The sequence below is a fragment of the Hypanus sabinus genome, chromosome 2, assembly GCF_030144855.1.
Source record: "Hypanus sabinus isolate sHypSab1 chromosome 2, sHypSab1.hap1, whole genome shotgun sequence".
NCBI lineage: Eukaryota > Metazoa > Chordata > Chondrichthyes > Myliobatiformes > Dasyatidae > Hypanus > Hypanus sabinus.
Window position 1 is genome coordinate 89288847 of NC_082707.1, and position 16979 is coordinate 89305825.

The 16979-nt window shown below is 42.6% G+C and overlaps 1 protein-coding gene across 3 annotated transcripts in view; it reads left to right on the top strand.

Annotated features, from left to right (window-relative positions):
- crocc2 (ciliary rootlet coiled-coil, rootletin family member 2) overlaps window positions 1–16979 on the top strand; it is a 356976-nt gene that overhangs the window by 143092 nt on the left and 196905 nt on the right. For all 3 annotated transcript variants that reach the window (XM_059950227.1, XM_059950236.1, XM_059950243.1), the window contains exons 7-9: window positions 8894–9059; window positions 10408–10514; window positions 15004–15231. In XM_059950227.1, coding sequence (XP_059806210.1) covers window positions 8894–9059; window positions 10408–10514; window positions 15004–15231 — 501 coding nt within the window. The remainder of the gene's footprint in view (window positions 1–8893; window positions 9060–10407; window positions 10515–15003; window positions 15232–16979) is intronic.

The following is a 16979-nucleotide window of genomic DNA, read 5'->3' on the forward strand; positions in this document are numbered from 1 at the left end:
GATCAGCAAGTTTGCAGATGACGCCAAGATTGGGGCTGTTCTGAACAGTGAGGAAGACCATCAGAACTTGCAATGGGATCTGGATCAGCTGGAAAAATGGGCTGAGAAATGGCAGACATAATTTAATACTAACAAGTGTGAGGTGTTGTTCTTTGGTAGCACCAAGTGAATGGCAGGGCACTAAGGAGTGCAGTTGAACAAAAGGACCTGAGAATCCAAGTCTATAATTCAATGAAAGTGGCGGCACAAGTAGATAGGTTATAAAGAAAGCTTTTAGCACATTGGCCTTCATAAATAAAAGTATTGAGTGCAAGCTTTATATTAAAGCTATATAAGACATTGATGAGGCCAAATTTGGAGTATTGCATACAGTTTTTGTTACCTACCTATAGGAAAGATGTAAATAAGATTGAAAGAGTTCGGAGAAAATTTACAAGGATGTTTCTGGGACTGAAGGTTATCTGAGTTATAAGGAAAGACTTAAAAGATTAGGACTTTATTCCTTGGAACATAGAAAATTGAGGGGAGATTTGAGAGATGCAGACAAAATTATGAGGGGAATAGACAGGAAAAATGCAAGCAGGCTTTTTCCATTGCAGCTGGGTGGGACTACAACTAGAGGTCACGGGTTAAGTCTGAAACGTGAGAAGTTTAAGGAGAACATGAGGGGAAACTTCTTCACTCAGAAGGTCATGAAAATGTTGAAGGAGCTGTCAGCACGAGTGGTGCATGCAAGCTTGATTTCAATGTTTAAGAGCAGTTTAGATGGCTACATGGATTGTAGGGATCCAGAGAACTATGGTCCCAGTGCAAGTCATAGGATCTAGGCAGTTTAAATAATTTGGCAAGGACCAGATGGGTCGAAGGGCTGTGCTATGCTGTATTGTTCTATGTCTCTATGACTTATAATGTGTATATCAGCCTCTCGGTAAGGAACAACTCCAAAAGCGCATTGAGAATCAGTATAGATTTTAGCTGATCTTCCTTTTGCTACCTCACAGGCTTCAATTAAAGTTTTTAGTTCTGCCTGTTGCACAGAGGTACCAGGAGGCATGCTTCCTGATGCCAGTCCTTCAATACCAGAAACAACCATTCAAACTCCACTGTCAAATGTAGAGGAGCCGCCAGTGTACAGAATCGGATTTTTGGCAGAGAAATAACCAATAGAACACTGTCAGTCTCGATGTTCTTGAGTTAAGTCTGCTGTCATATGTTTCTCATTGACATACAGGGTAGATGGTTTTCCCTCTATCGGGGATTCTCAATGCAGGTGCAGTACACAATGTCACCTTTAAAATTTGAAGCACTTTAGTTGCTCTTCATTAAGAGTTACAGGGTCATCTGACCACTTATTGTCCTTCTGCAGATTGTTGAGTGGTTGATGGATCTTCCACTACCTTGCCAAAACATTGATTAGCAATGGTTTCATCTTCAGTCCTGTGTGTCTTCATTCCCTTGGTTTTTATTGGAGCAAGCTGCGATATACCTGTCAATCATATCATTTCATTACTGTCACCCTCATTTGAATCATTCGGGACCCCTAAGGAGTCCCTCTAAACTTAGTCACCGTATAAGAATGGCCCTTGTAAGAGATAGTTACCCTGAGTGAGCTGCAGAGATCACTGGCTGCAACTGGAGATGAAGTTCATGGCTTGACAATTTCTAAGGTCTTGCACAAAAAGGATATTTATGGAAGAGTGGCAAAGAAGTAGCCCTGGCTAAAGAAAAAAACAAGCCTGTCCTTGCCCATAAAGACTTAGAAAAGCATCATTAAGATGATACTGTAAAGATGTGGAAGCAAGTCTTTTGGTTGGATGAGATTAAAGTGGAGCTTTTTAGCCTCAATACTAAGCAGTATGTGTGGCGTAAATCTAATATTGCACATCAGCCAGGTAACACCATCCCTACTGTAAAGTATGATGAAGATAACATCATGCTATAGGATGACTTTAAGCAGGAGGGACTAGATATCTGGTCAGGATTGATGGGAATACAGAGATGCCCTGGACAACTCCTAGTAGTCTCTGCCAGCGAACTTAAACTGGGGAGGAAGCTGGTTTTACAGCAGAATGTCAATCTAAAGCATGTTGCCTGAGCAACCATGAAGTGCCTTCAAATGAAGAAAATTGAAGTCCTTGAGTGGCCCAGTCAGAGTCCTGAGCTTAACCCAATCAACCATCTCTGGCAAGACCTCAGGATGGCTGTTCACCACTTCTCCCCAAGTAACCTTGTACAGCTTGAGCAAACTAGCAGGGAGGAATGGGTAAATCTTGCTCCATCAAGTTGTGCAAAGCTAAAAGACACATTAAAAAAGACTATTGGCTCTTAATATCTATGAGAGGTGGTTCAACCAAGTATAAAGCAAAGGGGGATGAATACTTTTGAACTGGTGACATTTCAAATTTGAAATTTTAGTTTCTCATGCTTTAAAATTTTCCCTGTTTTTGAGCTCTACTGTGAAAAAAAAGGAGCATGTGATTCACAAATAAAAATTCTCAGTTAAATTGTTTAATGTCACTGGTTGTAATACTCATTTAGGTGAATCAATGACTGGGGTCTGAATACTTTTACAAGGCACTATATACAAGAACTACTTAAAATACAAACAATTAATTAATTACTAAACTGCAAAGAAAATATCAATTAAACAGACTCATCTAAAAATGAAACAGTCAAATCAACAGTGAACTATGAATTTGGACTCCAAGATCGCTCTACTCATTAACACTGTTAATGGTAAGTAAGGGTCTTACCCTTAACACAGTACTGTCTCTTGACATTTGACCTATCAAGGTGCAACACCACAATCGGCCTGGTTAAACTCCATTTGCCGTTTCTACACACATATCTGCAGCTGATCTATATCCTGTTATATTCTTTGCCAATCTCCTATGCTATTCACAACACCACCAATCTTTGTATCATCCGTGAACTTGCTAACCCACTCAACAACATTCTCATCCAGGTCATTTATATACATTACAAACAGCTGACATCCCAGCACAGATCCCTGTGGAACATCAATGATCACAGATGTCCAGCAAAAGTAAGTCCCTTCAACCACTACTCTCTGTCTTCTATCAGCAAGCCAGTTCTGAATCCAAATGGCTAATTTGCCAGGGATCCCATGCATTGTAATCTTCTGGATGAGCCTTCCATGAGGGACTTTGTCAAAAACCTTACTAAAATCCATATAGACAACATCCTCCGCTCTACCTTCATCTGCTACCCCCATCATCTCATCAAAAAACTCAATTAATTTAATAAGACATGACTTCCTTGTACTTCCAAGTGCTCATAAATCCTATCTATAAGAATGCTGTCCAGTAACTTCCCTACCACAGGTATGAGACTCACCTGTCTATAGTTTCCAGGATAACCCCTGGTTGCCTTCTTGAATAATGGAAAAAAACATTAGCTTCTCACCAGATTTCTGGGACTTCATCTGTGGCTAGAGAAGACATGAAGTTATTGGTCAAGGCCACAACAGTCTCATCTCTTGCCTCTCACAATAAGCTGGGGCATATCCCATCAGACTCTGGGGACTTATCCATCTTAATGATCTTTAAGAGACTCAACACTATCTCGTCTTTTGCCTCAAAATCGTGGCATATTAACAACAAGACACTGATCTCGCTATCCTCCATTTCCTCCTCCTTGATAAATACTACTGTAAAATACTCACCCACATCCACTGCATCCAAGCAAATATTCCCCCCTTTATTCTTGATTGGCCCTAACCTCCCTGGTTATCCATCTTGCTTTTGATGTATGTATAGGTGATTGGGATTCTTTTTAAATCCTACTTGCATTACACGTAAAACTTTGACAAACTTATATAGATGTGTGGTGGAGAGTATACTGACTGGGTGCATCACAGCCTTGTATGCAAACACCAATGCCATTGAACAGAAAGTCTTACAAAAAGTCATGAATACAGCCAAGCCTATCATGGTTAAAGCCCTCCTACTGAACACCTCTACACAGAGCATTGTTGCAGGAAAACAGCTATCATCACCAGGGAACCCTACCAGCCAGGTTATGCTCTCTTCTGATTGCTGCTGTCAGGGAGAAGGTGAAGGAGCCTTAAGACTCACACCACCAGATTCAGGAACAGTTATTACCCTTCAAATATCAGGTTCTTGACCTGGAGGGTATATCTTGCACTCAACTTCACTTGACCCTTCACATTAGGCAGAAAATGGTGTTGGGTAGACTGATGGAACTGAAGGCTGATAAATCCCCAGGAGCTGATGGTTTGCATTCCAGGGTACTTAAGGAGATGGCTCTAGAAGTCGTGGATGCATTGGTAATCATTTCCAATGTCCTATAGATTCAGGATCAGTTCCTGAGGATTGGAGGGTAGCTAATGTTATCCTGCTTTTTAAGAAAGGAGGGAGAGAGAAAACAGGGAATTATAAACCAGTTAGCCTGCCATCAGTAGTGGGAAAGTTGATGGAGTCAATTATAAAAGATGAAATAGCGGTACATTTGGATAGCATTAACAGGATAGGTTTGAGTCAGCATGGATTTACGAAGAGGAAATCATGCTTGACTAATCTTCTGGAATTTTTTGAGGATGTAACTATGAAAATGGACAAAGGAGAGCCAGTGAATGTAGTGTACCTGGATTTTCAGAAATCCTTTGATAAGATCCCATATAGGAGATTAGTGGGCATAATTAGAGAACATGGTATTGGTAGTAGGGTACTAACATGGATAGAAAATTGGTTGGCAGACAGGAAACAAAGAGTAGGGATTTACGGGTCCTTTTCAGAATAGCAGGCAGTGACTAGTGGGGTACCGCAAGGCTCGGTGCTGGGACGACAGCTATTTACAATATACATTAATGATTTAAATGAAGGGATTAAAAGTAACATTAGCAAATTTGCAGATGACACAAAGTTGGGTGGCAGTGTGAAATATGAGGCAGATGTTAGGAGAATGCAGGTGACTTGGACAGGTTGGGTGAGTGGGCAGATGCATGGCAGATGCAGTTTAATGTGGGAAAATGTGAGGCTATCCACTTTGGTGGCAAGAACAGGAAGGTAGATTACTATCTGAATGGTGTCAAGTTAGGAAAAGGGGAAGTACAACGAGATCTAGGTGTTCTTGTACATCAGTCACTTAAAGTAAGCATGCAGGTACAGCAGGCAGTGAAGAAAGCTAATGGCATGTTGGCCTTCATAACAAGGGGAGTTGAGTATAGGAGCAAAGAGGTCCTTCTGCGGTTGTACAGGGCCCTGGTGAGACCACACCTGGAGTATTGTGTTGAGTTTTGGTCTCCAAATTTGAGGAAGGACATTCTTGCTGTTGAGGGAGTCCAGAACCAGAGGCCACAGTTTAAGAATAACAGGCAGGCCATTTAGAACAAAGTTGAGGAAAAACTTTTTCACCCAGAGAGTTGTGGATCTATGGAATGCTCTGCCTCAGAAGGCGGTGGAGGCCAAGTCTCTGGATGCTTTCAAGAAAGAGTTAGATAGAGCTCTTAAAGATAACAGAGACAAGGGATATGAGGAGAAGGCAGGAATGGGGTACTGATTGTGGATGATCAGCCATGATCACAGTGAATGGCAGTGCTGACTCAAAGGGCTGAATGGCCTACTCCTACACCTATTGTCTATTGTTTATTATCATCCAGATGGTTGACGTAGATGACAAACACACTGAACCCAGCACAGATCCCTGCGGCACTCCACTAGAGACAGGTCTCCAGTCAGAGAGGCAACCATCCACTACCACTTCTCTCACAAAGGCAATGCCTAATCCAATTTACTAACTGGTTTTGAATGGCAAGCGACTAAACCTTCCTGATAAACCTCCCGCGAGGGACCTTGTCAAACACCTTGCTGAAGTCCATGTTGACAACATCCATTGCCTTTCTTTCTTCTACTTTCCTGGTCATTTGCTTGAAAACCCATAACTTGGTTAAACACAACCTCCCACACACAAAGCCATGCTGACTATCCCTAATCATTTCCTGTCTATCCAGATACTCATATATCCAGTCCCTTAGAATACCTTGCAATAATTTCCCACTACAGATGTCAGGCTCACTGGCTTATAATTTCCGGGTTTATTTTTAGAGCCTTCCTTAAACAGTGGAAGATTAGCTCCCCTCCAATCCTCCTGTACCTCACTTGTCGCAAAGTTTGATTTAGATATCTCTTCTACTGCCCCAGCAAATTCTGCACTTACCTCACACAGGGTCCAAGGGAACACTTTGGCAAGTCCTGGGAATTATTTATTAACCCTAATTTGTGCCAAGGCATCAAAGAACTCCTCCTCTGTAGTCTGTATAGGGTCCGTGACATCACTGCTGTTTCACCTCACTTCTATACACTCTGTGTCCATTTCCCAAGTAAAGCCAGATGCAAAAATTCCATTTGAGATCTCCCCCATCTCTTCTGGCTCCACACATGGATTACCATTCTGATCTTCCAGAGGACTGGTTTTATCCATTGTAATCCTTTTTTCTGTTAACTTGTCTGTGGAAGCCCTTATATTCTTCTTTCCCTTGTCTGCTAGAGAAAGCTCCTGCCTTTTTTTAGCCCTCCCGATTTCTTTCTTAAGTGTTCTCTTGCATTTCTTATATTCTTCAAGAACTTCATTTCTTTCATGCCTGCCTGAACGTGCTATGCTCCTTCACCTACATAAACTTCTGTCACCTGCCTTGTCTCATTCTCTGATGGCAGATCAAGTACTGCACACTCTCTCACTGTGACTTTAATATATTGACTAAGGAAACTTCCCTGAACACATTTGACAAACTCTTATCCTTCCTGATCCTTTTACACTCACTATGGGAGTCCCAGTCAGTATGTGGAAAGTTAAAATCACCAACTATCACAACATTACATTCCTTGCAACTGTCTGCAGTCTCTCTGCAAATTTGTTTCTCTATCTCCCCTGGACTGTTGTGTGGTTTATAATATGGTCCCATTCATGTGGTCATACCTTTTTATTTCTCATTTCTGCACATAAAGCCTCATGGACGAGTTCTGCAGTTACTCCTGACTGAGCATTCTGTGACATTTTCCCTGAGTTGTAACACCACTCCTCTCCCTTTAATCACTCCCACTCTATCACCTCTTAACTTTTCCTTTTCTTTCTTGACTAAATTCATCATATCTCTCAACATCCAAGGTTCTCTTATCTTGCCATTCTTGTCTTTTCTTCTGGCTGGAATGTACCTGTCCTGTACTCTGTACTTTGTTGGATGTGGACTTGCCCAAAAACAGCTGTTCCCATTTAACTCTCTCTAGCTAATGTTTTCATAATTTAATCAGTTTTCAATCTATGGCAATATATGACCACCACCCTACAATGCAGTGCACTTTAATTTTACGCACTAACTTTTTATGCTGGACCTTACCAAGACTTTCTGGAAGTCAAGTGTACTATGTCACTTTTCTTCCTTTATTTTTTTAAACGGTCACATATTAACAGTTTGCAAATCTTCATTTCCATTTGAGGTGTACATTCTGACTTTGCAAATTGCATTGATCATTTTCAAGTGTGCTGCTATCTCATCCTGTATGATAGGCTGTAGCATTCTCCTTTCACTGATGTTAAGCAAACCACTTTCTAGATTCTTGTTCTCCATCTTGCTCCTTTTTAAATAATGTTGTTATCTTTGCCATCCTCCAATCTGCAAGAACTCTGGAAGGTAATTGCATCCACTATTTCCATTGATACATTATTTATTACACTGGGATGTGAATCATAAGGCTGTGAGGATTTAGATCAGCAGAGAGATGCAGCATAGAACCAGATCCTTCTACTAATCAAGTCCACATTGATTGTCTCCACTTTCATACACTGTTCCGACATTGTTCCCTTTTTTAGCAACTCAGCCTAGATTCTGCCACTCAACTACACACTAAGGCAATTTACAATGACTAAATAACCCGTCCTTGTGATGTGGGAGGCTCGGGGAAAACCATGCAGTCACAGGGAAAATGTACAAACTCTACACAGGAGACACCTGACTACAGGACTAAATCTGGGCTCTGCGGCTGTGAAGCTGTAAGCTACTCACTGTGTTACCCCTCTCAGGCTTTCATTGCCATTGATTTCTCCAGCACTTTTTCTTGACGATATTACTTCCTTTATTTAGTTCCTCATTTTTGTTAGATTCTTGGTCCCTAACATTTCAGGAGAGTCATGTTGTGGTGTCTTCAGTGAAACCTAAGAGCACATGGTGGTAGAGTGACAACAGGAGCAAATCTTTTGACCCTTGCAGTCAGTAAGGCAATGGCTGATCTACTTACACAACAGGCCCTTGCAATGTCTCTTGATCAAGTATCTGCTCCCTGATTTATATTGACTTACTGCTAAGTGTCTGAATGTAAAGTTCTCAGTTTCTTCAAAGTTCCCACTGCCCATTTATCTCCAATCCATTCTTAAATCTTACCAAAATAGTTTGCACTTCTCTAAATACTGCCTTCTAACATGCCCGGATATATTAAACTTAGCACTGGGTTCTGCGTTTTTACTGATAAGGTCTTGGCTCTGGAGTTCCATCCTTAACCTTTCCCTTCAAATGCTCCATAAGATCATTTTTTTTTCAAATTTGATCTTCATGCAGATGATGCTGCAGAGATAGAATGAGCTATCAAAAAGAAAGTAGTTGAGACAGGTACAATTAGATCACTTTAAAGACATTTGGGCAGGTACTTAGCTAGAAAAAGCTTTAAGGGATATGGGACAAATATGGGAAAATGAGACCAGTTTAGATGTTGGGATGAAGGGCCCGTTTTCATTAATTCTATCTTTTGTGCTCTTGGTGGCAAATGTTATTTTAGTAAGAGCTCCTGATTCATTAAGTTACAGTTGCGATGTAAATGCAGTGTTGACCAGGTCCCTGTCATTTTTATTTTTCCCGAGACAGAGGCAGCAGCCTTTCCCAAGTCAACACCATGCTGCGGGAACAACTGGAACAGGCCAATGCAGCCAATCAGAGACTCAGTGAGGACATCCACAAGATCACAGCTGACTTTGGCAAGGCTAGGAATGAACTGGAGCATAAAGGAATGAAGCAGCAATGGGGGCAGGAGGTACAGTCATGTCACAGTATCTCATTAGTGAACCACTTTATGCTTTTTCTTTCTTGCTCGTATAAAACCACAAAGCAAAATCGTAGTATTGGCGGGCATTCCTGTGTAAAAGGTGTCACAGTATGAATTCAAGCTAGCACTTAACGCAATAAAACTAACCCCTCCCCCACCTTTTATTTTTGGCATCTTCCCCCTTCTATTTCAGTCCTGAAGAAGGGTCTCAGCCTAAAACTTCAACTGTTTATTCATTTCCACAGATGCTGCCTGACCTGCTGAGTTCCTCCGGTGTTTTGTGTGTGTTGCTTTGGATTTCTAACATCTGAAGACTTTCTCGTGTTTACAATAGAATTCCATTCATTTATTAGGCTCAGGTCCTTTCTGATGCCAGACCTGCCAGTTTTCTGTATTATCACAACAGTACAAAAATCTGTTGATCCACTGTTTTTTATTGAAGGCAATAGAAATGACTTGATGAACAGAGGTAATATGAAGGGAGCACAGGAAATAGTCCGAGTGCATTTAAAAGGAGTGTAGGAACCAAGGCTGTAGTATGGAAACTGGATCCCCACTGAAAGGTTGGGCAGTGGGGTCCAGTGAGTGGCCGGGATATCAGGTCCTGGTGACTGGGTGGAAGTGAGGCAACCGGGGCCTGTGAGTGGAAGGGAGTGTATGAAATAAGGTCCTGACTATTGGAAGGAAGTAGGGGAAATGAGGCCCAGTGAGTGGAAAGGCAGTGCAGACCAGAGTCCCAGTGAGTAGAAGGAATTGTGGGAACTGGGGCCCCTGTATGGAAGAAGGCATTGGAACTGTGGGAAAAGCTTTAGACAGACCGTGTGAATGTGAGAGTATGGTGGAAATTGGCAGCAGAGGTGATAAGATTTGTCTTGGCTTCTGGTGAAATCTGATGGAGTCATATCCAGGCTGAATGTGTAGCCAGTAGCCATTAGTATTCCAGACGTGATAACTTTCTGATAAAGCCTATGGATATCCAAGTGTCCTTTTTGCCCATGTGAAATAGGCAAATTCCCTCCTTCACTTTCCCGTGAACTTTCCTGTCTTTCCTATTCCGGGAGATCCAGTTTGAATATTTAAACATGACCAACAATGTGCTTGTACGAAAATATTACAGGACTGAAATGTACTGGAAAATTACTTAAACTTTTTATTTTGGCTCTTGGATGTTCTGATTGTACTTTGTGCTGTCCTGTATTTTTGGTGCTCATCACAGTATTTGTTGTTGTTCTTATTATTACCCTGTGTACTGTTTAGTCTGAACTTCATCCAAGCAAGGAATTCCATTGCGTATTGGTGTGTATGACAGAAACTAATCTGAATCTGCTTCTTTCAGATGCATGGCTCCCGTCTGACTGGCAGCCACGGCAAGCTGTTGACTCTGTGGAGGCAGGTGGCTGGGGTGCGCAGTGACCTCACAGATCTGAAGAGTGGGATGGAGCAGTAAGTGCAGTCAGTGGGTAACTGGGACATCGCATATTGATAGCTCAAAGATCAACACAACATGAGTTCCTTCCTAATTTAGAGCACAGAGTCAAAGAGAGATACAGCATGTAAACAGTCCTTCAGCCAAGCATGTATTTACACTATTCCTACACGAATAACTTTTTATTTCCCCAACATTCCTACCCACCTTTACCAGACTCCACTGTCCACCCACTCGGGGAAATTTTCACAGGCATTTAACCTACCAGCAAATATGCCTTCATGATGTAGGAGGAGACCAGAGAGCCCAGGGAAACTCACACAGTCACAGGGAGATCTCGCAAACTCCACTCAGGCAGCACTCGAGGTCAGGATTATTCTAGGGTCTCTGGCAATGTGAGGCAATGGCTCCATTAGCTGCGTCATTTATCAACCACTCTTTAACACTGGGGTAGTTAGCATTGAGTTCTGGTGGCCATTAGTTAGCTCAACAGAACACTTCATGATAGGAATGTAGAAAATGTTTTTTTTGTATCAGGTTGTGTCTGAGAATGATGAGTGTGACCAATATAAGAGTTTCTGAGAAAGGCCTTTATTGTGCTGATCTTGGGGCAGGTAGACTATTCTCACAAACACCAATACTTGATTCCCGCAAGTATTTCCTCCAAATCTTCGCTGGCTGAACCTGCACAATTACTGTCAAAACCAGGGCAAGATGTGACACACTTTATTGTGGGCCCTTTACAAAAGAGAACAATAATAAGCTGGAGATACTTTAAGAAAGTCCGTACTTGGTCAGTTTGCATACTGTGATAGGTAGATCGGAATTGCTACCTGGTTCACCTGACATCCTGGTTGTTACAGGATGTAATAATAGCGAAACTGTGGCCATCAGTCTTTATCAGTTAGTTTACCATGGACAAGGCCAGGGAAATCAAATTGATGCTTACTTTGAAAACCGTTTGTTTTGTTTTCTCTAAGCATGAGGTATCAATCAAATTATACACAGCTTTTACAACATTAATATTTATGAACTAAATTGAGTTTTAATTAATCAATACCAGCACCATCTACCTTCCCCCTAGATACCTGCTCAATGAATTTACCACTGATTCAGTAGTGTCTTTTCTGGAAATTGGTCAAATTTATTCTAAAAATAGACTTCTTCTGGAGTTCTGGCAGATGAAACAGAAAAATAGATTATATTTACATAGCCCGGCTCTCTGCTTCTTTCTGGACAACAGACCCAACCAGTTCCCCTCCAGCACCCTCACCCTCAGCAATTACTCTTTTGCCTCCTCACTCTTTCTCTAAACCAAAGGTGTAGCCATGGGCTCTGGCATGGGCCTGTGCCATGCCTGCCATCTTGCTGGCTGCATAGAACGGTCTATGTTCCAAGTCTACACTGGTAGTGCTCCCCAAACTTTTTTCTGCTACATTTGTTTCTGGATAATCCAATTGCTTTACAAACAATGTACTTTTAAAGTGTAATCATGACTGTAACATAGGAACAACAGCAGACAGTTTCTACAGTTAACTACCATCAGTACCAATATCATAGCAACCCCCAAATAGTCTGTTTGTTAGTAATGCCAGTGAAATGGTAACATCTGGGTAAAGCACAGGGGATCTCTTCCCATATTTCTTGAACAGGATATTTCACGTGTATTTGGGAGAGCATTTGGCTTCACGTCTCTTTGATGAGATGTAACTCGGACAGTGTATACTGCAGGGAGCCAGGTGACCTGAATTCTAAACCTTCTGACTTAGAGACAAAATGGCAGCCAAACTAAGGAAGGCTGATTGATTATAATTATCATTTGAGCCCTTAAGTTTACTTCCGAGTGCATTCGGATCACTTCTGAATTTTCTCTTTCCAAATGACAACATGTTGGATTTGTAAATTCCAAACCATTGTCTCAAACACTTGATATATCTTTAATGTATGTTTGTTAGGCCTTAACAGTGAAAATGCAGGCACTGGTAGTAAATTTAGTACATCTGTTTCATTGCTTAATACAGTGGATTCTGGTTAATTGAAACATATCATGACCAGTACATTTTGACCCAATTAAACAGCTGCCCCAAGTAGCCAAAGTTCCATGAAAATAGTTAAAAAGGTATAAAAAAGACAAACAGAGAAACAAATTATGTATTTATATGAAATGCAGAATAAATTAGAACACCTCTAATAGTACTACAGTACTATAAAAGTGTGAATTAATCCCTGATAATTATGGCCAGAGAAAATTCATCCAGTGTATGCAATGAAGAAAATAAGCGCAGGCACCTAGTTCAGATAATGGACTAAACACAAAGTACACTACAGATGGGATGCAGCAGGCCAGGCAGCTTCTTCTCCCTATAGATGCTGCCTGGCCTGCTGCGTTCCACCAGCATTTTGTGTGAGTTGTTGTTTGAATTTCCAGCATCTGCAGATTTCCTCGTGTACACTGCAGATGCTGTGGTCAAATCAAGATGTACAAAAAAGCTGGATGAACTCAGCAGATTGGGCAGCATCCATTGAAAGAAGCAGTCAACGTTTCGGGTCGAGACCCTTCTATACTGGTACTGCTCCCCAACTTTTCCTTCGATACATTGACAACTACATTGGTGCTGCTTCCTGCACCCATGCTGAGCTCGTCAATTTCATTGACTTTGCCTCTAACTTTCACCCAGTCCTCAAATTCACTTGGTCCATCTCAGACACTTCTCTCTCCTTTCTCAATCTCTCGGTCTCCATCTCTGGAGATAGACTGTCCACTGACATCTTCTATAAACCCACTGACTCCCATAACTACCTTGATTATAGCTCTTCCCACCCTGCCCAATGCAAAAAGTTCTATTCCCTATTCCCAGTTCCTCCACCTCCGCTGCATCTGCTCCAAGGATGAGGCTTTCCATTCCAGGACATCCCAAATGTCCTCTTTCTTTAAAAATTGTAGTTTCCCTTCTGCCATCATCAATGATGCCCTCACCCGGATCTCCTCCATTTCCCGCACTTCAGCCCTCACCCCATCCTCCCGTCACCACAACAGGGACCGTGTCCTCCTTGTCCTCACCTACCACCCCACCAGCCTCTGGATCCAGCATTTCACCCTCCGCAACTACCACCACCTTCAACAGGACCACACCACTAAGGACATCTTTCCCTCTCTACCCCTCTTTGCTTTTCGCAGGGATTGTTCCCTCTGCAACTGCCTGGTCCACATGTCCCTCCCCACAGATCTCCCACCTGGCACTTATCCCTGCAAGCGTAAGTGCTACACCTATCCCTACACCTCCTCTCTTACCCTCATTCTGGGCTCCAAACAGTCCTTCCAGGTGAGGCAACACTTCACTTGTGAGTCTATTGGGGTAATCTATTGCAGCCTCCTCTACATCGGTGAGACCCAACACAGATTGGGGGACCGCTTCGTCGAGCACCTACGCTCCATCCGCCACAACAGACAGGATCTCCCGGCTGCCACCCCCTTCAACTCTGCTTCACATTCCCATTCGGATATGTCCAGACATGGTCTCCTCTACTGCCATGATGAGGCCAAACTCAGGTTGGAGGAACAACATCTCATATTCCGTCTGGGTAGTCTCCAGCCCCTTGGTAGGAACATTGAATTCTCCAACTTCTGGTAATTCCCTCCCTCTCCCTTCCCCATCCCACCTCTACTCTGTCTCCTCTTCTAGCTGCCTATCACCTCTCATGACTCTGCCTTCTTCTACTACCCATAGTGCTTTCCCCTTAGATTCCTTCTTCACCTCTCCCGCCTATCCCCTCCCTGCTTCCCCTTCCCCACCCCTTGATCTTCCCTCTGATTGCTTTTCCACCCTCTCCCCACCTTCATAATAGGGCCCCTGCCCCCTCCTTCTTTAGTCCCGACGAAGGGTCTCGACCCGAAACATTGACTGCTTCTTTCAACGGATGCTGCCCAACCTGCTGAGTTCATCCAGATAATGGACTGTCGTCATACAATGCTATCAACGATTGCATCCTACAAATCATCATTTTCATCATCGAACTATTCAAATTCTTCGTAGTTCCTAACTTATTGAAGTAGTGAAATGGTTTCAATTTTACCCCCGGCTGTTTCTGGCATCTCCAAGCTGAATGCTTGAAACTGCAGAGAGCAGCACTATTCAGAGTTGCCTTATTGCTTAATTCTTGCCCAAATTAACTGAGATTTCAATACAAATATATGCAAATAAACCTTTTTAAAATGTTTGCACTTTAAGCATGATGCATCTAACAGCCATGTAAGTGCCCGTGACTGACACTAGTTAGAATCTGTTCCGAAATCGTCTCCGGCTGCAATTAAGTGGCATAGTGTAATAAACAAAGAAAAACCCAGACATTTTATCAATCAGTTTTGTCCCAAATAAGCAGCTGTCCTAATTAACTGAATGTCAATCAACTGGAATCCACTGTACTAATATATCGGTTACTGATGTGTTCTAATAGGTGCAAGGTGATTGAGTGTGTGTCCATGTTAATTTGATCCACTTTCCCCAGAAATCTTATGGAGCTAAATGCTGATATCGTCCAAACAACTCAACGTCTACAGTCTGCATGCCTGAAACTAGACTCCAACTTGCATCTGCCTCAGAGCAGTGCCACTTCGGCACTGGAGAAGTACACCGTGCAAAATAGCCGACTCGAACAGCAGCTCCGCAGCAAGGTCAAAGAGATGATTCAAATGCAGAGCAAGTGCGATGTGGAAAAAGCAGAACTTCATGCAAGGTAATTGGCTGCAACACTACTGCAAGAAAAAAGCACTGAGTGCAACATTCTGCTGTTTGGGCAGCGGGTGCCAATTTGGTCTTGATGCACAAATGCAGGTGTGTTGCACGAGTGTAGCCATTGCAAAGAGTGACAGCGTATGTAACAGTAACAGTGCATGCACTGGGATAATTAAGAATAGGTGTTTTGCAACATAAGTTGGTGTCCAGTTCACTTCCCAATAGGAGCTCAGAGATACAGCCAGGAGCATGTAGTCAACATGCATGGAGGTTCCTTCTACTGCTTCTGCAAGCAGGTCCTGCCAGACACCCACAACCTCCTCACTGCTGTGGAGCAAGGCTGGACTTTCTTCACCAGTGATTGCAATGATCACACTAACCATCAGCTTCAGGTATTTCGAGGATGGAACACAGTTTGCCATATTTGGCTATGTTTGGAGAAGTCACAGGCACTTTCTGTTCTGAGGGAGTGAAGACCATGTCTTTGTCTTTTGGCAGAGATCAGCCTGCAGATTTACTAACTGTCGAACTCCTTGATAAAGTACGGTTCAATTGACTGCACACAGTGGAGGTGCCCTGTATAAATTCTGAGATGAGCCACAGCTAGCGTGACCTTCATGCTTACCACAAGGCTTGTCACTCCATTTCAGAAACCACAAGCATGAACACCATCCTGTGATGGGTCAGACTATGGGCATGCCCCCATGTTTGGACCACCCTGGAGAAACTTTACAATATTTAGCAGATTTTGTTTCAAGACTTATTACAATCTACATCCCCTTCACAGTGCATCAACATTTGACCATAGCTGTGAGCAGGAAGATTGGAGACACGATGTTCTCGATTTGACCAATCCAATTATGCAGTTGATTAGCACAACCCCATTTCCTCATTTCATTGAGATCCTCCTATTTCCCTCTGATGCTGATCATCACAGCTTGACTGTGGTGCAAGTTAAAGCTGCAGGATGATAAATATTATTCTGAGATCTCTCATGCATTCCCCGCCTTCTTTTGCCTTTCCAGTGCTTTCCTGTCGGATTTCCTGGTGACTGCAGGTGCTACAATAGAATGACTTTGAGCATCTCTGGCTTTTGGTGATGTCTTCTCACCATGGCAACAGGACCTTGGGCGATCAGATTGAAGTGGCAGTAGCATATGCACAGCCAGTAACTGAGAAAGCTGCCTCAGGAACTCAATCATCCTTTTGGGGCAGCTGCCAGACTGCCATGGCTACAAACCTCTTTGATATCTAGTAGTCAGGCCAATGAAATCGGAAGTCCAGTCTTTTATTCAACTGTCTAGATATTGGGTAGCTTCTACTTGCATTGCAATGGGGTTTGTGGGGCTGGGGTAACCTTAGTGGTGATTGGGTATTGGTCACTTTTGTACAATTTGATACACCTAAGAGGCTTGTTGGGCTATTTTCAAGAACAAAGGAAGTCAATGACATTGTCCAGAGCTGGAACCAGATGACATAAGGATAGCAGATACATTTCAAAAGGATGTCACTGCAATGTCAAAGAGTAATACAACATGGAAGCAGGGTCTTCACCCTCACTGCCCTGTTTAGTGTCGACTAAGCAAGCCCTGTTTGGCCACAATTTCCCCATATTTCTCTATACCTCTGTTATCCATAACTTATCCAAATTTATTTTAAAATGTGTTATTGTCACTGTCTCAGCCCTTTCCCTTAGAGCTCATTCCACATCTACACCCTCCTCTGCATTAAGCAGTTGCTCCTCTCATC